The 24459-nt window shown below is 37.9% G+C and overlaps 2 protein-coding genes across 6 annotated transcripts in view; both read left to right on the forward strand.

Moving 5' to 3' along the window:
- LOC134220378 (F-box/LRR-repeat protein 16) overlaps nt 1-24459 on the forward strand; it is a 197534-nt gene that overhangs the window by 111597 nt on the left and 61478 nt on the right. The window lies entirely within an intron of this gene.
- LOC134226117 (gametocyte-specific factor 1 homolog) lies at nt 1809-4591 on the forward strand. The gene has a single exon (XM_062706684.1). The coding sequence runs from the start codon at nt 2408-2410 to the stop codon at nt 2954-2956; it is 549 nt and encodes a 182-aa protein (XP_062562668.1). The 5' UTR covers nt 1809-2407; the 3' UTR covers nt 2957-4591.

Below are 24459 nucleotides of genomic sequence, written 5' to 3' on the forward strand. Positions count from 1 at the left end.
AACTTTTTATAGAAGGCTCGGAGACCCATAGTGTTATATACCGATCGACTCAGCTCGACGAATTGAGGTGATGTCTGTGTGTATGTGTGTGTGTGTATGTGTGTGTGTCTGTGCGCACCCACCCCAAAAAAAATGTCACTCATTTTTCAACTACTTATCCTTAACCGATTTACTCGCAACAAGCATGCATTCGACGCAGGATACTCTACCATTGTTTCCTATTGAAAATTGGTCAGATCGGACTATGGGCTCGAAAGTTATGGCCAAAATACCACTTTTTATAGGAAAAAATAGTAAAGAAATGTCACTCATTTTTCAGGCACTTATCCTTAACCGATTCACTCGTAACAAGTTGCATTCGACGCAGGATACTCTACCATTGTTTCCTATTGAAAATTGGTCAGATCGGACTATGGGTTCGGAAATTATGGCCAAAATACCACTTTTTTCTAGAAAAATTGAGTAAAAAAATGTCACTCATTTTTCGGGCACTTATCCTCAGCTTGAGCTTGAGCTTGAGCTTGATTGACTGCTCGTAGTTGCTACTCCATTATGACCAGATCAGCTGTTCTTGCACAGGGAACCAACAGATGTTTGCTTGGGACTAGCACACATCTTCAATGTACAAGTACTGGTGATCTCATTTGTTAGGTCATACTGGCGCCTGCCACGTCAGAATGCAAGTCAATGTAGGGAAGGGGGAGGAAATGATGATGCAATCACTCGCCCACTGCAAGCCGAATATACCTCTGCACTTGCCACGAGTTCATGCGGAATTTGTTGGAATTTCTGGGTTAGGTTGGAGAGGCAGAGGTCCGTCTTGGATAACGAGCTGCCAATGTGATAGGTAGGAGAAGGTAACTGATGGAATTTCTAATTGGATGTAGGAAACGAGCTCTATAGTTCATTTCCAATTCTAGCAGATTACTGTTAGAATACTCAAGTTGAAGGTATAGGAATAGTAATGGAAACGGTATGGAAGTCCATTTCCAGTTCTAGCGATTGCTAGAACATGAGAAATAAAGAGAAAGATACAAAGTAGGAGCATGGAACGGACCTGGGATTGAACCCACGACCTCCTGCGTATGAGGCAGAAGCAGTAGCCATATGACTACCAAGCCCGATTTACTCAACCGATTTACTCGCAACAAATTGCATTCGACGCAGTATACTCTCCCATTGTTTCCTATTGAAAATTGGCCAGATCGGACTATGGGCTCAAGAGTAATGGCCAAAATGCTATTTTTATAATTCACGAGAAAGGCACCATCACCGCTAGGTGGATTAATCAGGGTTTTTCAAATGAAAATCATCATTCATAAGGCAACTTATTGAAATTCATACCGATTCCTTGTGGCAAATTTTCATAAGGCGTTTGATTGAAAACCATACGTCCATTTTCCTCAGTGTACCACATCGTTATATTGCTGCAAGATTGAGTGTTTAATTTTGATAAAATATCGAAAACAAAAGTGTGCATAAAAATTGCCTCGCCTTAACAAAGCAGGTGGCAGAGAATTAACACTGTTGTTTACATGTCGGGGTAGGGCTTCAGTGCTCCGCCTTCTCCCCCTGGTAACAAAGCGTAACAAAAATCAAACAGCCCCCACCCCCTATTGCGTTACGTAATATTTGAACAGACCCTAAATAAGAATAGACTTGTGCAGGAGTTCATCGAATTCACTCACCCGAAGGATTTTGACCATTTTGCGTTCATTATGCGACCCGCTCAAACGTCATAATTTCTTGGGGGAGTTCATTTTGCGTTAGTCTTATAGACTATTCGTTCGTGTGAAGTCTAAGCGACTGGTTGGATATTTTGTTTCGTCCGTTTCGATTTATTTTCTCGGTCCACTGTTAATCGTTGTGCACTGTTGTGTTGCTCCCAACAGAATCAAAACAATACAGCAAAAAAAGCAGCCAGAAACCGATTTATCTTATGGTAACAGAGAAACCAGAAGTTGAAATAAAAAAATGCGCCCCGTTAATATGAATGAGGTATCGTTTCAATTATCGGGGGTCCACGGTAGATGAAACCTCGAATGAAACAGCTCAGGAATTAAATTTACACATTCCAACATGTTATAATATCCCGCAAGATAACCCCGTTTCGATTGGGTTAGCTGTCGCCGATCATGCGCATAACCGATGAGCATTGAATGTAGTACTAGAGTCATCTGTCAAACGTCTGTATACCTACAGTGTTATGAAATTAATTTTGATCAGTTATGAAATGTAGGTAAAAAATACAAATTACCCCATTATTACCAAAGAATTAATCTTCATTTCGGATTCGTGAAGTGGTGACGTGGCTGTGAAATTCAAAAGTTAAAGTATAACTTGGAACAATACACATCGGAACCAGAGTATTTTCTAGTGAAGAAAATTTTGCTTACAAATCATAACAATGACAACGCCGCCTGGATACAATACATTGTTGGAATGTCCATACGAAAAGGCACACCGGATTCAAGCTCACGCTATGTCAAAACATCTGTTCAAGTGTCGAAAGAACCATCCGAATCAGAAGTTTGTCACTTGTCCGTTCAACGAGTCGCATCGAATAGCAGCACCAGAGATCAAATTCCATACCCAAAACTGCGAAGACCGTGCTGCATTCGACACATATAAATACTGCATATCGACTGGATCCGGAACTGTACCCGAAAGCTTGAAGAAACCCGAGCTTGTTTACAACACTAGCGCCCCGAAGGATCCGTTTAAGAAATACAGAAATAGGAACCACAGCGATGAGGAACCAGAGCCAGTGCAAAAGTCCTCTCTGCAAAGCGACGACGAGTGCTGGGACGACATGGACGTACCTGCTTACAATCCGCAAAAATATTGCGAAAAGGCGAACGTCATACGGAAGGCCACACTGAAGACACCATCCGAGAAAAAAGCATTTTATGAAAGTGAACGTCTTCGTTTGAGCGAATTGAAATTAAAGGAGTGATAGAATCATTTTTTAGTATGGCTGTTGAGTAGGAGTGATTTGTTGGTTCAATTTCGAATTCCTGATATAGGTTCTAACAGAGGCGTTCATATTATGTTGTGTGCAAGAAATTGAAATGAGCATTATTATCATCACTGGCGGATAGAGTACTGTGGTAGCCTTTGGCCATTTTCAATAGCTGAGGTAGCCAATGTTTCACACAATAAACATTATAATTATTGGTTCTACAAAACCAGCTTGAAATTGTTAAAATCGGTTCTAAATTTTCTGATGATAAAGTTACGCCAAAAGGATATGTCAATACTGATTCTGAACGATGCTTATGTTAGTACTTTGGAAACTTTCATATTTGATCAACCCTTCAAGGAACTTCATTCACTTCTAACGCCTGTATTGAAGTCTCGCTTAACTTTTCAAAAGGACCTAAGTAATATTTTTTTCATGAATTAATTTGAATAGCGCAATCAACAAAAAAACATGAAAGCTTTTGATTGCAATACTTAAATTAATTCATGAAAAAATGTTACTTAGGTTCTTTTGAAAAGTTAAGCGAGAAGTGTTTCTATTAGCTGCTTCTGAAACAAATTTCAAACATTTTAGTTCTTGTGCTTTAATTCGCCATAATATTTATTAGGCGATTATACGCTAGTCGCTCGATGCCTGCAATTTGACAGTTTTGCATTTATCGGAGTGCTGAACTTCAAAACGATGTCAAAGTCGATGAAAGCTGTATTGTGCTGCAGAAATTTCATGCACTCTTATTGCATCTGACGTTGCCTGACAACCGGTTGACGTCCAAAATGCGTTATAGTTATCGAACGGCATTCGCTAACTGAAACGTTAACATATTGCGAATGGCTAGTGTAATGAGTGTAATACTTCCGCACCTCCAACAAGTATTTGTTTATTTTGCCCAATACGTAAACAGTTAAAAAAGTAAATTTAGCTTGACTCTGCGCAACTCTATATAATAGACTTTTGGTATATTCTGACCCAACAATATTACTTTACTCGAAATTCCAAAATGTGACCAATAATAATATCTTGTTTGAATATCAGTGTTCAATTAATTGAATAAAAGAAGAATTTCGTACCTCTAAATTTCGATAAAAAAAAATTTAAAACATAATGATGATAAAATCACTTACTTATGCTAAAATCGTGTTTATATTTTTTGTAATAAGTATAACTTAATTGTTAAAATGATGAATAATTGTCGAAAATATAGATTGTATTAATAGTTCCAGTATAGACGTTATTTGCTTTGACATATGTGTAAAATATTTTGAATTGAAATCAATTTCCATTGTTTATGCTACGTTTTGGCAGGAAAAGTGAATTGAACAGCTTAGATGAATTTTAATTGACATGTCAAAAGCTCAACATGTTCAACTTCCCTTTCGTTCAAGTTTGTTTCGTTTTGTTTTAAGCAATTAAAGAATCACACGAAAAAACTGACAGGAAAGATCAACATCCAATGTAAACTAAGCCTTAAATAGTTCATCAATAAAATACGTGTTTATTTATTTTCCTCAACTATTGCCATCAATTAAATCCAGCTTTCAGATATAATGTTATTATCTTACGATTCTGCGATATTACTGAATAAAAACAACAAAGATAACTTAAAAATAACCTATGTTTTTAAATTATTATCACATCAAACCCATCCCAACCACGACTAGCCACAAATAAGCGTAGGGGAAGGGGGGGAATATGCCCTAGCTAAGCAAAAACTGTTTTGATGTCTTTTTTATATATCTTTATTGCTTGGAGCAGGGAAAAGCCCCTGGGAGTGGCATTCATTTGAATCACTTCTCCCAAATCCATAAAACCTCCACTTCTTTTCAAACAACTTTACAATTTCGGTGCACTTCCAATGAGAATTCATTCTCTTTAAAGGAAGTGCAATAAGTTCATCAGTACATATTTAAATTCTTATGCTACTCTCAATAACTTATAATCTATAAATTACTACTACAGTGAACGTTCGCTAATTGGGTTTTTTGTAGTTGGGGCGTTTTTTAGTTGGGGGTTCGTTAATTGGGGCGAAACCCAATTAAAAAGCAGCTAAACGTCAGAATGTGATGTCAAAAACGCGTTGACGTTTTGTTTCAGTGTTTGGCGGGATCGATATTTTCTGGCGCGTAAAATTTTCCTTTGTTCAATGCAAACATTGACGCTTGTCAAAACGCACCAATTAGCGAACGGCATTCGCTAGTTGGGGTGAGGTCGTGCCCCAATTAGCGAACGATCACTGTAACTATGTAATGTTAAATGCAACTCAACACTATTCAAGGCACTTCATGGGCAACGTTAATGAATGATCCTAGGGTCGATGAGTAGCTTACCCGAGCAAAGTCTGAAAACATAATGAGAGCATATAGAAAACATATTTTGATATTGATATCAAATCGAAATCATATTTTGTTTTCAAATATGAATCATCATGACTGATTACATATTTTGATCTCATTTTGCTGTTGATTTCGATTTGCTCTCATCGACAGCAGGAATAGTTTTCGATTTTATGTCACAGTAAGATTTTCTGCTGTAGATTTTGATCTTTTAACCGTTAAAACGACCAAAAGGATATCAACCTGAGTTATCAAAATTAGGCGATTTCACAACAACAAAATTAGTTATCGATTTGCTCTCAAGCTTTGCTCGGGTAGTGACAGAAGATTCAAACTGACCGAGCAACAAGGAACAGGAGCCATCAGGTGGATCTAGAGCCGCGTCATCGTCTGGTGTTCATCAACAGTAGGTTGCGCTGGAACCATTGAATATTTTTTAAAGAGTGAGCAGTATCTTGATTTCGACTAGACATATACTAGTTCATGTTACCTGGAAGAGAAACTGGCGATTCTAGCTAACTGATTCTAGAAGCAGGAGCTGTAGAGGCATCTATAACCATGACATCGTCTGGTGTCCATCAACGACAGGTTGCGCGAGCGACAAAGAACAAAAGCTATAGGTGGATTTGGAGCCTCGACGTCGGGCGTGCATCAACGGTAGGTTTCGCTGGAACCATTAGAGGGAGCAGTATCTTGACTTCGGGCAGACATATACCAATTCCTGTATTGAAGCAAGTATTGAAATTTGGATTGAACATAAGCATATTAAACTGATAGCATGTTTTTTTTTGGGCAAGCATTTAGAAACTTTCCAAAGTACTTCACACGTAGCGCTCACTTCGCGTTGTAACGCGGAAATATGATCAGGATCGAAAATAAAGCCAAGGTACTTGAAAGATGCTGCCTTGTCTAAGCTCATCTAAGCCGATTATAAGATCGTCGTGGGGGGGAACTCTTAAACGAGGTGAGTGAAAGAGAATCTGCTATGATTTTCATGAATATTTTCAACTCACGCAACAGTTAAATAATATAGCTACCATATGGCACCTTGAAACCTTAATCATATTGATAATATTCAAAATAAAAAATGGTGATATTTCGTTCCCGGGGCAATACGTTTTTTAGCGGACGAATGTCCACGGCCAATACAAATTTTTTAAAATTGATATGAGCCCTGAGGGAGGGGGCTATCTAAAACTGTCCAGAACCTGCCCACGTGGTATATGGACAGCCCCTTACTACAAAATGCAATAAAAATAATCGTCATGGAAAAATGTCGTTCAATGCTTAATACACTGTGTGTAGACAATGTCCAAGTGGTAAGACGCGCGGCTACAAAGCAAAATCAATTACAAATTGTGAGGAATGGAATTACGGCTGCTATCAAATGACTCAAATGTTATTTATAATTTATTACTCCTTGGTAACGACCTATTTCCTCCGCTAATTCGTTTCATACTATTTTCCCAACGTAGCACGAGACAAGGTGGTAGTAGGTACATGGCGGGTTGCATCAGATCAAAATGTGTAAGCCGTGTTAACGATTAGGTATGTGGCGTCTGGTGTAAAATCAGCTGATCGAAAACGAGAAAATCCACTCTCGCTTTAAGTTTACTTTTAGTAATCGGAGGAGGGGTGTGAGAGATAATGGTTAACCATTTTATTGTTTTACATTTGTACATCGTCACACTTCAATACGTTTAAGTATTTACGAATGAAACTCGGTCGATGGCAGTATGTATCTAAATTAACCTTCGTAGTGCATTAAAAAAAAGTTACACATTGTATATTAGCGGGTCAAAATGACCCCAACTTGAATTCGCTCCCAAAAGTTTATTTTCAAACCGATTCCCAATCTTTTGGAACCAAATTCAAGGTATGGATTCCGCGGATGTCGTTACGGGAAGATTTTTGTAATGTGGCCATTCTGCTTCCCAGGAATCGATTTTGAAGGAACATAGATTCTTAGGCCGAATTTTGGCGTTATTTCTTGCCTTTCGAAAGGTGATTTTGGAAATGCTCCTCAATTTGCGTGGCAACAATCCCAATAAGAATATAGCCATTGTCTATTTCGATAGATCAACACAATTTCTGGTTATTCCACCGTCCTGTGTCCCTCCGGAAGACCCGGAACATCCGTAGAAGTGGTCAATTCATAGAACTCAGCCTAGAAGAGTGCAGTTTTTTCGAAAGATTTTCGTTATCGAATGCTGAGTAACAAATGATTATAGTCACCCATTTTAGTGGACCTGGGTGGCCACCGGAGGTCCTCCGGAAGATCTGGAACGTCCGTAAAAATGGTCATTTCATGAAACTTATTATAGAAGAGCGCGGCTTTTTCCAAAGTTTTCATTATCGAATTACGAGTAACAAATGATTGTGGTGACCCATTTTGATGGACCTGTGTGGCCACCGAAGGTCCTCCAGAAGATCCGGAACGTCCGTAAAAGTGGTCAATTTTTGAAACTTATCATAAAAGGGTGCGGTTTTTTCCAAAGCTTTTCATCATCGAATGCCGAGGAACAAATGATTATGGTGACCCATTTTGGTGGAACTGGTTGGCCACCGGAGGTCCTCCAGAAGATCCGGAACGTCCGTAAAAATGGTCATTTCATGAAACTTATCATAGTAGAGCGCGGTTTTTTCCAAAGCTTTTCATTATTGAACTTTGAGTAACAAATGATTGTGGTGACCCATTTTGGTGGAACTGGGTGGCCACCGAAGGTCCTCCAGAAGATCCGGAACGTCCGTAAAAGTGGTCAATTTATGAAACTTATCATAGAAGAGCGCGTTTTTTTTTTCTCCAAAGCTTTTCTTCCTTATAGTACTTTGAGTAGCAAATGATTGTGGTGACCTATTTTGGTGGAACTGGGTGGCCACCGGAGGTGCTCCAGAAGATCCGGAACGTCCGTTAAAGTCAATTTATCAAACACATCCACGGTTTTTCCAAAGCTTTTCTTTATAGTACTTTGAGTAACAAATGAATGTGATGACCCATTTTGGTGTGCCTGGGTGGCCACCGGAGGTGCTCCAGAAGATCCGGAACGTCCGTAGAAGTGGTTAATTCATGAAACTCATGCTAGAAAAGTGCATTTTTTTAAATTGTCGTTTGCCATTGCCATTTTGATGGACCTGAATGGCCACCGGAGTTCCTTCAGAAGATTCGGAACATCCGTAAAAATGGTCAATTCATGAAACTTATCATATAAGAGCACGGTTTTTATAAAGCTTTTCATTATCGAAAGTTGAGTAACAAATTATTGTGGTGACTCATTTTGATGGCTACCGGAGCTCCCCAGAAGATCAGGAACGTCTGTAAAAGTGTCAATTCATCAAACTTATCATAGAAGATAAAACATTGTAAATTACTTTGGTTGAGTCAATTCGACGATATTGTGCCTATTGGGGTACCTTTGAAGTTGGCATGAAAACTGTTTTTTACACCATTGATAATATATAAATATGAAGTATGATATCTTTGCAATATTTTCTAATTTGTTATTGAATCATTTCAAACTCAATACATCTTCAAAGATAACATAATCAACTATCAATTCATCATACATTGTATCACAAATTCATGAAATGTTCACCCTTGGCTTATGGAGTTGAATTTGGGCTTATTTCGAAATTTACTCATTTCGTGGTGTTTTCATGTGGTCAGAAAACAATTTACCCATCATTACCCAGCGCTGAAAATCACATGGCTACTAGATTACATTATATATTTTCAAACTAAACCAAATTTTGGGCCCGTCAGGGCCCGCAGGTTTTTTCCGAGGCATTTGAATATAACATAAAATACATGAAAATGTATGTATCTGTACTGAATACTACAATCACAACAATCGTTATGAATGTAGTTGAAAATGATAAAATTTCATCACAGCAAGTATGATAAACCCAGTTATTCTCATTTTAAACCATATTTGTACCACTGTGCCGCGGTTAGCTCTTTTTTGCAAATTGAATATCTTTCGGATGCTTGATTTGTCCAATCTCCACATGTGCTTTTCTGTAGTATATCCACAGTCAAGTGAGTGCACGTTGTTTATTAAACGAGAGGATCGCACCATATGCCCCCAACAACGGGCTGGTCGGATTGTATAGAGTGCGAATCAATCACACAAATGGTTATGGTGACCCCGTGTAATAGACCTGAGCTGCCACCGGAGGTCCTCCAGTAGATCCGTAAAAGAGGTCAATTCATGAAACTCATCATAAAAGAGCACAGTTCCTTCCTAGCTCTTTATTGTCGTACTCTGAATAATAAAATATCCCATAAAGTGGTCAATTTTTGAACAGTCAGCAGGGTCTTCCGGAAGATTCGGAGCATCCACAAAAGTTATCAATTTATCAAAAATCATCCAATCTTTCTATTATCGAACTATGAGCTAGACACAAAGGAATGTCGTGACGTGACCCGTTCTTATTTACCAAAGTGACTATCGGAGGTCTTACGGAAGATACGGAACATCGGTTAAAGTGGTTAATTGATGTAATACATACTAGAAGAGCCTATTTTTTAAAATTTCCTTGTCGTACTCTGAACATGAAATTATTGCCGTAACCTTTTCTCACGGATGTGAGTAGCAACCAAAGGCCCTCCGGAAGATCCGTATCACACGTAAAAGTGATCAATTCATAAAACCCACCTTAGAAAAACACGCCATATAAGAGATGATGAAGCACACGATTCTTCTAAACCTTTTTATTTTCCTAATTTTAGAAACAAATGATCGTAACCAATTCGCATGGATTGCCCACTGTATTCTTCAAGTACATTCAGATCATCCGTAAAATCGGTCAATTCATGAAACTTGTCATAGTTTTCCTATTTTCGTATCCTGAGTAATGAATGATCGTTGTAACCTATTCTCAGGAACGTGTGCAGTCACCAATGAAACTCCGCAAGATCAAAAAATCTGTAATTATAGTCAATTCATAAAAATTATGATGACACTATTTTTTTTTAAGGAAAATCACATCAACCCAGAGAATATTTTCAAGTATGGCAAAATTTGCTTCCATGAGTCGATATTCAGTCATAACCCGACCAGTAGATAGTAACAGATTTATATCAGACCTTGTTATTCTGTTACAGCAGTTTTTTATAACAGCGGTTGTTATAAAACATGTACCATTAGTAGTTAAAATAACAAAAATTGTAACAAAATCTCTTCTAGTTTTAACAAAATTATTACTAAATATGTTATTAATTGAACAAAAATGTAACTCGTTGTGTTACATAAAAAGTGGTGAAAATAGCTTGTACAATAGCAAATTATGTTCCTGAAAAGATTATGATTATCCATAATGTAGGCAATTAAGTTTGTCCAGCTGGTTCAACTTTGGAGTAGATTCAAGTTATACTGCAGGTGGTACCTCGCTTTTTTTCCAATTCCTATCTACCAAAAATGTAGGCAATTTTTTTTCGGTAGAATTAAACATAACACATTATGTTATAATCATGTTATGACGATCATGAAATTTTTTTTCCTCCATCTTTGGCAGAGAATTTATAACAAAATTATTGCAGGTTTTGTTATTTGTAACACATATTGATATAATTGTGATAAAATTTTGTTATGACTAACTAGTCGGGAAATCATCGACTCATGAAAGTTTGACTTAAAATAAAAATTTACTTTGGTTGAATCTTTTGACAACTTTTGGTCAAAAATTTCTTGCTTGGAGGAACTCCGGTGGCCACTCAGGTCCATCACAATGGGTCACCATATTCATTTGTTACTCAGTGTTCGATAATCAAAAGCTTTGGAAAAAACCGCACCCTTTTATGATAAGTTTCATGAAATGGCCATTTTTATGGACGTTCCGGATCTTCTGGAGGACCTTCGGTGGCCACCCAGGTGCATCAAAATGGGTCACCACAATCATTTGTTACTCGTAGCTCGATAATGAAAAGCTTTGGAAAAAACCGCGCTCTTCTATGATATGTTTCATGAAATGACCATTTTTACGGACGTTCCAGATCTTCCGGAGGACCTCCGGTGGCCACCCAGGTCAACCAAAATAGGTCACCACAATCATTTGTTATTCAAAGTACGATAATGAAATGCTTTGTGAAAAAACCGCGCACTTCTAGGATGAGTGCCATGAATTGACCACTTTTACGGACGTTCCGGATCTTCTGGAGGACCTTCGGTGGCCACACAGGTCCATCAAAATGGGTCACCACAATCATTTGTTACTCGTAGTTCGATAATGAAAACTTTGAAAAAAGCCGCGTTCTTCTATAATAAGTTTCATGAAATGACCATTTTTACGGACGTTCCAGATCTTCCGGAGGACCTCCGGTGGCCACCCAGGTCCACTAAAATGGGTGACTATAATCATTTGTTACTCAGCGTTCGATAACGAAAAGCTTTGGAAAAAACCGCGCTCTTCTAGGATGAGTTCTATGAATTGACCATTTTTACGGATGTTCCGGATCTTCTAGAGGACCTTCGGTGGCCACACAGGTCCATCAAAATGGGTCACCACAATCATTTGTTACTCGTAGTTCGATAATGAAAACTTTGGAAAAAGCCGCGTTCTTCTATAATAAGTTTCATGAAATGACCATTTTTACGGACGTTCCAGATCTTCCGGAGGACCTCCGGTGGCCACCCAGGTCCACTAAAATTGGTGACTATAATCATTTGTTACTCAACGTTCGATGATGAAAGGCTTTGGAAAAAACCGCACCCTTTTATGATAAGTTTCAAAAATTGACCACTTTTACGGACGTTCCGGATCTTCTGGAGGACCTTCGGTGGCCACACAGGTCCATCAAAATGGGTCACCTCAATCATTCGTTCCTCAGCGTTCGATGATGAAAAGCTTTGGAAAAAACCGCACCCTTTTATGATAAGTTTCAAAAATTGACCACTTTTACGGACGTTCCGGATCTTCTGGAGGACCTTCGGTGGCCACACAGGTCCATCAAAATGGGTCACCACAATCATTTGTAACTCGTAGTTCAATATTGAAAACTTTGAAAAAAGCCGCGTTCTTCTATAATAAGTTTCATGAAATGACCATTTTTACGGACGTTCCAGATCTTCCGGAGGACCTCCGGTGGCCACCCAGGTCCACTAAAATGGGTGACTATAATCATTTGTTACTCAGCGTTCGATAACGAAAAGCTTTGGAAAAAACCGCACTCTTCTAGGATGAGTTCTATGAATTGACCACTTCTACGGATGTTCCGGGTCTTCCGAAGGGACACCGGACCGTGAAATAATCAGGAATTGTGTTGATCCATGGAAATGGACAATGGCTACATTCTATTGGGATTATTGCTACGCAAATTTATGAGCATTTCCAAAATAACCCTTCAAAAGGCAAAAGATCAGGCCAAAAATTGGCCTAAGAATCTATGTTCCTTGAAAATCGATTCCTGGGAACCAGAATGGCCAAATTGCAAAAATCTGTCCGTAACGACATCCGCGAATTCCATACCTTCAATTTGGTTCCAAAAGATTGAAAATCGGCTCGAAAATGAACTTTTGGGAGCGAATTCAATTTGGGGTCATTTTTGACCCGCTAATGCACAATGTGTCACTTTTTTTGTTGTGGCGTTCCTAGAGGTCGCTGAAAGCTGGTTATCACCCCAAAATTTTCATTTCCAAAAGTTAGGAAAAGTCAGAAAATTTCAACGCCCTATCTCATTTGATTACAAAGCTACAACGTTTTTAAATCATCTCTGGGCCAAAATAGACCCCAATGCACTAGGAAGGTTAAAGGAAATAGAAGGAAGAGTTTGGCGTTGAATATTGCGCAAGGCATTTGAAAATAGAATGCACTGCAAAATTTTGTCTAGGATCACTTATTAGAAGCAGATCTGTTGTATTTATTCTAGTAATAAGTTAAATTGGCTGAACAAGTGGAAGTAGAGATGATGAATTCTCTTCTAAACAAAGCAATGAATTTGAATTTTTAATTTAAAAGTTATAACTATAATCACAGTCTGTGCTACAGTGAGCTGCCCAATTTTTATTAACTAAAACTAATTAATTTGAAATTAGATTATGCGCACGCCATTAGTAGTCGTATGCATTATGTCACCCAACCAATGCACAAATTTCACAACATAAATCGATAACTCGAAAACTATCAGTGCTAGAGTTTTGACGTCTTCAGAAGAAATGATCTACAAAAAAAGATCTATTTTTGGTGTAAGATTTTTTTTTTTAAAAAACAATTTTTTTAACCTTCTGAGTTAGGAGATCATATTATTCTACAAAGTTATAGAGAATTTAATTCTAAGCATTTTTGCTTAATAAACATTTATTTTATCTCATATAGGTAATGTTTTATGTCAAAACTACTAAATTTAGAGAGAGTGGCTCCGAAAAAAATAGTTTTTTGCTTCCACTTTCACCAATTCAAAATATTTTCAAAAACTGTTTAAGCATCGCTTCACGGTCTTTGGAAAGCGGATCTTTTGGTTACATAGGATGGTTGATAGCTTCATTTTCAAGCATATTATACGCGTTTTTTCATGAAAAAGTGATATTTTTCTGAGCATTCTACTGCAGCTAGTAGCAAATATTAGCACATATTTCAATCGTATTCTGAAAGTATACATGCCGGCCCATCAAATCCATGATATTTTATTTGTCCATCCTTATCCACTTTTGTTTAAAAATTATATTGATTTTTGTATGAGAAATCAGCAAAACATAATTTTTGAACTACTAGACCGATTATCAATGTTCATGGAGTCACCTGTAGTCATTGGAGACCCTTATTTAGAAACTGCGAAAACGAAATTGTTCTGCGAATCAACTTGAATTTTATGGTTTCGGTTTTTGCCACAAAAGTAGCGCTCTTAAGCATTTATTTTATGTACTTTATATACCTTGAAAATCGTTCCAGTGGTTAAAATGTCAAAATGGTTTTTTTGACTACATTGCCACACGAGTTGATTTAAATATTTTAGATAAAGAACACTTTTTTGTGGGCTTTGTGGCCGTGCGGTTAGCGACGTCAATCGTCTAGACGCATGTGGTATGGAGCGTGGGTTCAATTCCACCCGGTAAGAAGGGAACTATTCATGAACGAAAAATTCTTCAATATTATGTGCCCTGTCCGTTGTCTAGGTGTTCAGTCTATACGACCTTTGGTCGAAGACTGTGTTACTGTCTCTTATTCTACCGAATATTGGGAAAATCCTAAAAATGGTATAAGTGTTCACATGAAATTCCTTATTTTTCATACAAAACTAATATTATCATCAAACAAAAGTGGACAAAGATGGACAAATGAAATATCATGGATTCGATGGGCCTAAATGTATATTTTCAGAATACGATTGAAATTTTTGCTAATATTTACTACTAGCTGTAGTAGAATGCTCAGAAAAATATCACTTTTCCATGAAAAAACGCTTATAATATGCTTGAAAATGAAGCTATCAACCATATTATGTAACCAAAAGATGCGCTTTCCAAAGACCGTGAAGCGATGCTTAGACAGTTTTTGAAAATATTTTGAATTTGTGAAATTGGAAGATAAAAACTATTCTTTTCGGAGCTACCCTATCTAAATTTAGTAATAACATTACCTATATGAGATAAAATAAATGTTTATTAAGCAAAAATGCTTAGAATTAAATTCTCTATAACTTTGTAGAATATTAAAAAAAAATGCAAAAGGGCCACCCTAATGGCAACTAACACCAAAAATAAATCTTTTCTTTTAGATCATTTCTTCTGAAGACGTCAAAACTCTAGCACTGATAGTTTTCGAGTTATCGATTTATGTCGTGAAATTTGACGAATCCGACCATTGTGCAATGCAGCCAACGCTGCCAACCGTCTTTATAGTTCTGTATAAAAATCTTACTGAATCTGTAAAAAACGGCATACAATTTTGTAGATTCTGGAGTTAGATGCTGGTGATACCCGATTCAACAGAGAACGATACAGTGATAGCTGATGCGCACGAAAATATTGATCGATATGCCAAACCAAATGTCGAATGGAACTTGTTACGACTTTACGAGTTCAATGCACAGTTCAAAAAAGTGTGTCTAAAAAAAGTTATGCACATACACACATATACAGACTTCACCTCAATTCTGAACTGAGTTGACTGGTCAGGGTCTCTGTGCCTCCTGTAAAGCATTCGTTTTTGGAATGATTCATTTAATTTATTTAGCTTAAATCTAAACAGATAAAACTGAATCAACATTTTGTAGCCACAATACACAGTTCAAGGCCACATCTCGCCATCCTCGGTTGCGCCCCACGCTCGCTAAGTCGTTAGTCCCCGGCGGGATTCGAAATAAGCGAACCACATGATCGCCAGTGGGCTAAGACCCAATACTATAATATGGTAAACATGTTGATCATTTGTGCGACTTTATATAAAAAAGCGCATCTACATGTTCGCCAAATTCTTAACCAAACCAAACTAATAACGGCAGCGAATGCTGTCCAAAATCGAATCACACGCCACATATGCTGTGGCCAAATGGTTTCAGTCCAACTCTTAGCTTTGCCACTATTTGGTCCTCATGATCAATTGCTACTATTTCCGCAATTCGTACATTTTGTCGCGATCAAATTGTAGAATCGAAAAAATAGTGCCTGGCGAACTACAAAAGGCATAGAAGACATATTACATAAATCTGTGGGCCACTTAGCTGGGCACCAACGTTACCGCCAAGGATGTTATCGATCATTTAGTAATCTGCGTTCGATTATGTAGTACATAGTTTGTCAATAACTCACTCCAGAGGCTAAATTTAAAATGAGTTGAATGGTGGACTTCTAGTGCAAACGTTTATCTATAATTCTGCCTAACAGTTCGTTGTTTGAATTGTACTAATAACGGAATATAGCGCTAGCAGCAGTAGCTTATACTAAATGATTGAAATTTTCTTATCATTTAGTATGAGTTACGGCTGCTAGCGCCTTAACTTCTTCAATGGTGGAATTCAAACATCAACTTGTTAGGCAGAGTTGTAGAAAAACCTTCGCACTAGAAGTCCACCATACAACACGTTTTGAAATAAAGCCTCTGTAATGAGTTCTTGACAAACTACTAAATACAAATGCCCGGATGAGAAGCTGAAATTTCCTGATCCCAAATCCTAAGCCCCGTCCATCCTTAAACATTGTAAACTAACCTCGAGTCACCACGAGTACGCTGGCTTCTACCCCCTCTTACTAACCGTATAATAAAATGATATTGATTGTATATATCACAAAGAACAATGGCTCCGTAAAGTGTTATACACGCCTGAGCCTACCAAATAAACGAAATTGGAAAAAAAAACTACTAAATGATCCAACGGAGATTACTAAATGATCGATAACATCGTTGGTTACCGCCCCTACGATACAATTATTTTATACAAACATAAAGATTAACAATCACCATTTAACAAATAACAAATTGGAATCTGCTTCTTCTTCTTCTTCATGCAACATCAAAGCGCCAATTCGGATCAGTCGCGACTGATTCAGAACTGTTCTAGCGCTGTGCACTTTGTTTGTTTGTAGTACGGTGCTCTGTATTTTTTACTCTCTTGTTTTTAGTTCTCTCGCATTTTGGGAACCGAAATAGGTGAATGCGCGCGCTTGTATGGAAGTTTCAGCTACGCATGGTTATAAGCGCGCACAAACAATGCACTGATTACTGATTCTGAAACTGAAAAGTTTCCTCCTTACCAGGGCGGGAATCGAACCCGCACTCTCTAGCACATGCGTCTAGATGATTGACGTCGCTAACCGCACTGTCACGGAGCCCACATGCCCACAATGACACAGGATATGGTTCATATAACATATCAGATACTAGGGGACCATATACTAATTACGTAAGCAATTTTTCTGGGTTTTTCGACCCACCCTCTCCCCATGTAAGATTTTTCCAATACAAATAAATTTATATTTATATGGAGCGTAAGAAAATGGCCGACCCCCTCCCCCCATAAGTGCTTACGTAATTAGTGTACGACCCCTAGGGACTGAAATGCAAGTTATTCAAATTAACGAAACGTTATCAACGTAACCAACAAAATGTAAGTTAAAATTATTAATAGAAAATGATGTTGAGTTAGTTTTTGTATAGAAATAAATGTGACGAATCTAGCGACCCGTAATGCTGGGTAGAAACCTTTACGTGGTGTGTTACGGGGTAAGTTCTACCACGATTACATTACCAGCTACAGGCAAATCCTGACCCAACGATTACCTTCCTCAGTATCCAACTCCGTGGTACTTATGAGGCTGTCGCTAAGTCGGTGGCCTCTCGTTAAGTAAGTACTACATCAACACTTCCTTCCTCTCCCTAGTTACGGTGAGGATAGGCGTGGCCAGGAGTAGTAATCCTCATGCTTTTGTTATTTTTGTTGAGGACTGGAATCAAAAACCAATCCCCTTCTTGATTTCTGATTGCAATCTAGATAAGGATCTGAAAAGTAAAACATTAGTATCACTAGTGTCCAATCTACGAATTACACCGTAATAATGCTAATGCTAATGCTAGAAATAAATGTGATGATTCTAAATGAACTCCTAGACTTCATTAGTTTAATCTCGCACAGAAAAAAGCGTAATGAATGTTATTAGTTTAAAATTGTCGGGTTTTCAAAATAAATTAATACCTGACTATTAGCTTAACATTAAAAAAAATCAAAGAGATACAAATAGATAGAGCCTAATGAATGACAATTGTCGGGTTTTCAAAATAAATTAATACCTGACTATTAGCTTAACATTTAAAAAAAATCAAAGAGATACAAATAGATAGAGCCTAATGAATGACATGAATGTTTGAAATTTTAAACAATTTTTTAATATATGTAGCACTGAAGAACTGAAGAGCTGATCTAAGGAGCTGACTCTTCGAAATAAGCTGAACGGATCAGATCCGCTCACTGCAATGAGCTGTTTTGTTCACCTCTAGTTCCTCGTAGTGCTGCTTTCACCCTTCGAACACAACACGTTCGTCCGTCAATATACTCCCATCATTATCTCTGTACATCTCGGTTCGCGGCACAAAGCCAAAGATGCGTTGAGCTTCTGATAGAACTTGCGTGTTTCTTGAGAATGGCACAGCTGTTCCATCTCCTCGCACTCCGCTTCGTCCAGGCGGCATTTCTTCTCCTGAAAAGGCGAGTCTGCTCTTTCCGTTTCTATCTCTAGTGTTACTCCTGAAAACTGACAAAAAACAACTGATTTTCTTAGAATTTTGATTAATTCTTGAGAAAATTCCGTAGCAATTTTTGAAAAAAATTCGAATTTCTTTGCAAAATCCAATCGGTATTTCTCCGGAAATTCTAAATCTATCCAAATCTATCTTTTAGGCTTTCCTTTGGAAATTTCTTAGAGAATTCATTCTGAAATTTCTCCAGAAATTTATTGAAAATTTCTTCTAAATAGCCTCTTTTTTGTCTTTCTCGTACAACTAAGTTGTACCGAAAGGCTATCATTTCACTCCAAATCCGAACTTTTGATATAAGTCCCGGAGACCCGTAGTGTTATATACCATTCGACTCAGCTCGATTAGCTGAACAAATGTCTGTCCGTGTGTGCGTGTGTGTGTGTATGTGTGTGCGTGTGTGTGCACAAAATGCCATAAAGAACATTAGCCAAATTTTCACATAGAAACTCTTAACTGATTTTCTTGCAACAAGTTGCATCCGACAGAGACTAAAACGCTGTTGATCACTATTGAATTTCATAATAATTGCAAATTGCAAAAAATAGATAATATTAAAATAGTGATGATAGTCACATAGGACAATAATGTGTTATGAAAAATGCCTTGCATCTATGAATATTTTATCCGTGGCTTCCCATTAAGAGTTTCATCGTACTATAAAGATGCTCGTGTTGCACGCATTTAGGCGTAAGTATGCTCTTCGTTCAGTTTCATAGTACTATGAAATTGTCCGAAAGTCAAAACACGAACATAGGAAATTCGAGAAACTTTTGGCAGCGCCATCTGTCGTCTACTAGTGTAAATTTTCTATCATAACATTAGACGGTGTAACTGTTTTGCCTTTCTTGTACATCATCGAGGTGTAAGCGTAAAGGCTACATTTATTACCTTTTGCGCGAGAAAGGCGCCATCACCGCTAGGTGGATTAATCTGGGTTTTTTGCCTTTATAATCGAGACTTTCAGCCCGAGGCTGGCTCGTCTCGAAAATATCCTTCAATGAATTATCGGCAGTGGCTGATTTTCTACTCGCCGCAGACACATCCAGGCGCTATAGTATATGTACAAAATAGCCAGCAAGAGTTAACCGCCAGAAATTTGTATGGCGAAAGACATCTAACGCTGGTTTTCTCAAAATAAGGAACTTTTCATGAAAAACTATTTGTTATCGGTTATGAGGGATGGTGTCCGCTACTACGCCTACCAAATATTTTTTCGATTAAAGTGCTTAATTTTGAGAAATCGAACCTTAGATTTCGCCTTACTGATTTCAGAAAGTTAACTCCTAGTGTGCCACTGTAAACACGCTCAAAGTAGGCGATTCATTGTTTTCCACTAAAGAAATTCCCTACAGGAATAATTTGAAAGGTTGCTGAATTGATTCCTTTTGAGTTTCCTCCAGGGACTGATTCGGATTTATCCATCGTTAATTCATCCAGAAATTCCTTCGGAACTTCGTTTTTATTAGTAAAGCCATAAAAAATCTATGCGGGGATCATTCCGAAAGTTTTGTTGGTAGATTTTTTCCTGAAATTTATTAACGAATGAAATAGACAATCCTGAAGGAATTTTCGAAAGGATTTTTAACGAAAATGTTAAAGGTATTTCCAGATTTTTTTTTCTCTATTTAAGTGACTTTTCGGATTAAACAAAGTTCATCACTAATTTTTCTAGAAACTTATAGCACGCCGTAGCGGCTATGGGGTCTCTCGACCTTGAATCCGTAAACGAGCGGCTTAAGCGCCACCTCAATCAACATTGAGGGCCGCCCGTCTGTTTTTGTGCCCGGCAAGAATCCAAACCTCAGGGCAGGTTTCTTGAAAGAATTCAGTGGATGAGAAACGCACTAGCAAACCCGAACGGTTATAAAGTACTTCCGTTCTTTTTCGGCGAGATGACCGTCCCACGCGTAAATTTGCGATGGCTAGAGATCGTCGTTCGGTTAGTCACTGTAGCTCAAATTATCATCATTGGCAGCACCTACCTTCACAATTCTCCGTTCTCGTTTTAAGAACGGAAAAGGAGGGACTGAGTTTCCCTAGCAGTCCAACTAGGAGTAAAAATCACAAAGTACGACAAAAAAACACTAACCGAACGACATCAAAAACCTTTAGTACCTAGACATTACAAACTCGTTGCATTTGAATGGAAAAAACATTTATTTTTGTAGGGCAAAACGGCAACGATTAACAAGCATGCTTTTATTTGAATTTACAATTTTATCCTAGGATCATTTCACTTCCTCTTTTCCTTTCCTTTCTCTCTACTTTATCTTGTCTGTCTACTTCATGTGTGCGGTATTTATAATTTTAGCTAGCTTTCATGTGTGTGTGTCAATTCATTTACGCATGCGCATTTCTACTCACGGTATCGTGGATGTTTTCTGGTGCTCTGCTTTACCGACCTTTCTTGATGTGGCTCGCTGTCGAAATGGTATTGCGGCAACTCCACCAAGTGACCGCAAGGTTCGCGACCCGGCGAACGAACTGTTCGATGATGGTTGGTCTTGCGGAGCAACGGTTACCAACGCGTGGACGCTGCGGATCGCAATGGCGATCGATGGCTGCTACACAATAGCGGACGGATGGCGGGGTTCGGACAATAACGATGGTCGAACAATACAGCGTCTCGTGGAACGCGCCACCGAAGATGGCAACAAAATGGATTCCGTGGGCAGCCGGAATTACTGCTCGGCTACGGACGAAATGATTCGTTTTGAAGGTGGCCGGCGTGGCCAAGACGGACGCAATGGTGACGGTGCGGTCCCTTTCCGGTTCACGGACCAAAAGCCGCAACTCGGAGAGTTTTCAACGAGAGCGCGTGGATCGACGAAAACGGTGGTCGAGAGGGTTGGGCGCCGGTCGATATCCAGAGGTCGGTAGAGGCATCGGTTCGAATCTCGTTTACAAAAACTGGCAATAAGAAGCCGTCAAACGGCTGTTTGACGCGTATAAGCACACACATTTTGGAACACACATATTTCACAAATTACCTTCTATTTCTAGGATACTCGCACAAAATTACTAACGAACCGCACAACACTCTTTAACTGGACTTTAGCCTAACAGAAAGGAATAAACGTAAAATCTAAAACACCAAAGACTTCTAATGTCGTTTTAACATACCACAACAGATTTACGATACTAGAGACTAAAAACTCGCACTCCCAGATCTTTCCACGGTCTCGGTTGAAATGATCCAGTGTGGTCCCAAATTGCCTCAGATAGGTCGTGAGGCTGTTCGAATCGTGTCCGGGGTTGTTGAACCTCTCCAAAGGCCATCAACCTTCCCGATCTAAGTCTTTAGCCATCATAAACCTATGAATGAAACTGCCATCTCATTCCCTCTTAACGTATCGGATCTGAAAGGGTTCTCATCCTTCTGAACCCTCTTAAGTCCCACCCCTTGGTTCAGACGGTCGTGGAAGTTCACGAAGCGACCTGTGAAGCTTTGGCGGTGTTCATCTTAGATGAACTTAAACGTTCATTCTTTGAATGAACGTTTACGTGGAACATTTAACATATATGCGTTGAGTGAACTTGTCAGGTGTCGAATTGGTGTCTATATTGAATAATTTATAGACAAAAAAATCTAATGAACATTGAACCATAACTTGAATACAAGATTTACATAACAAGAACCAAAACAATTTAAATTAATTAATATCTATTTCATTCATTTACCGTAATCATCTATTATAGTTCTATTTACATATTTACAATAGCCATCATGCTACAAACTAAATGTTTCGTAATAGATTTTACTAATTAATTTCAGAAGAGTTTTCCGAGAGAGTTTCTATATAAATATCCGAAGATGTTGAGCAGTTTCTAATTAATTTTTCAGATGAAATGTCCGAAAATTAAGTTTTGAAAGAATTCCTGGATGAAGTTATGAATGAATTCCTGAGTGAAATTTCAAAGGAATTCCAAGAATTTCTCCTAGAGTTATAGAAGGAATTTCTTAAGAAATTTATAGAAGAATTTGTTTGACAAAAACAATATTTGCTGATGGAATTCCAAACAAATTTACAATGGAATTTACACAAGAATTGTCGAAGAAAGTTTCTAAAATAATTTTTAAATGAATTCTCGAAGGAATCCCTAAAAAAAATTCCGAAAGAATTTCTAAAGGAATTTTCGAGGATATTTCGAAAGTAATTCCCAAAGACTAATTGAAAAAACTGGCATTCCGGAAGTAGATTGGATGATTCCATTGGATATTCCTCATAAAATTCCTTCAAAAAATCGAAAATTGGAATTATAAGAAAATTTCGAAAGTCATTCCGAAATTCCTTTACGAATTCTTTTCGAAATATGTTTGAAGAATTCTGCCAGAATTTTTCTCGAGAAATCCCTCCGGAAACTCTAGGAAGGATTTCTTGTAGTTACTTCGAAACTCAGGAATTTCTTCAGATTTTTACAAGAAAAAAAATTCTTATAGGAATTCCTTCTCTTATTCATTCTGATTTTTTAGGCAACTCTTCCAGGAATAACTTTTTACCTTCGAATTCTCTCAGGAATACCGTTAGAAAATCCTTCAAAAATTCTTACAGGAATCCTTCGGAAATATCATTTAGAAATATTTAGATTTTTTTTACGAAATTTCTTCGGGAAATCCTTTTAAATTCCCTTTAAAAACTCGTCCAAAAATTCTTTTAGGACTTCTTATTTCATTCTTCAATACTTTTTTCTTAGGAATTCTTTCAACAAAATTTCCGGAATAATTTCTGCAGTGATTTTGGAAGGAATATTACATTGATTTACTAAAGAAAGGTCTTTTGGAGGTTTTCCGAAAGAATTCCTGAGCTCCTGGGGAAATTTTGTAAATGATTCCTGGAAGAGTTCTCGAAAGAATATCTGGTCGATTTCCAGGAGAAATTTTAAAAGAAATTGTTGGAGGATTCTCTCTCTCTTATGTTCCTTAATTTGAACTACTAGCCCTGAACTGCATAGGATTGTCATTGTGGTTGTCCTCTGCTTCACCTTTATCTCTCTGTGTCCCCTAAGCAGGTTCAAGCCTGACCCTGAGCACCCTAAACGAGGCGAACTAGTTAGGGACGTGAGAACGTCCGCTCCACAGACGTGAGGATGTCGAAGGAGTTTGTTTCAATTCGGAAATTACTTCAGAAACTCTTGCAAGAATTCCTTCAGGAATATTTGGAGGAATCCTTTCGGGAATTTTTCTATGAATTTATTCGGGAATTCCTTTGAAAATCCGGACAGTATTTAAATAAAACACTGTTTTGAATCTGGAATTAAAACTTCATGCCAAAAAGAAAAATCCAAAGATATCGGGATTGCAGTCGATCCATCATTATACTTCTTCTGAAATTCTCAATAATTACTTAGGAATGTACTTCAGGAGTTGCTTCGGAAGTTAAATTATTTCATGAATTTATCCCAAAGTTCGTTCGGAAAGTCCTCCACACATTTTTTCATAAAAATACCCTCAGGAATTAATTCGGTTAGTTATCCAGAAGTTCTTTCAAGCATACCTCCAAAAGATCCTCCAGGAATTCCATCGTAAATTTATTTTCCTCCAGTGATTCATTACAAAATTCCTCAAGGAGTTTCTTCAAAAATCTTCCGCAAATAAATCTAGAAATATCTCCAGAAAATCCTTTAGAAATTCTTTCAAAAATTTCTTTAAAAAATATTCTAAAATTCTTTTGGAAATTCCTCCGGAATTTTCTTCTAAAAAAATCAAAGGAAATTAAAGCGAATTCTTAAAGGAATTTCCAAAGGAATGTCTAAAAGAATTTCTGGAATTCCTTCTTTGAATTTCCAAAGGAATTTCTGGATAAATCTCCAAAGCTATTTTCAAAGGAGAAAATCCATAAATGAAATTCCGAAAAAGTTTTTGGAGGAATGTACAAAATACGTTAGGGATTCTTGCCGGAGGAATTAATGGAGAAGTTTCCGAGGGAATGGAATTTCCGATGGTATCCGAAGGAATTCCTGAAA

Source organism: Armigeres subalbatus, chromosome 3 (assembly GCF_024139115.2).
Source record: "Armigeres subalbatus isolate Guangzhou_Male chromosome 3, GZ_Asu_2, whole genome shotgun sequence".
Classification (NCBI taxonomy): Eukaryota; Metazoa; Arthropoda; class Insecta; order Diptera; family Culicidae; genus Armigeres; species Armigeres subalbatus.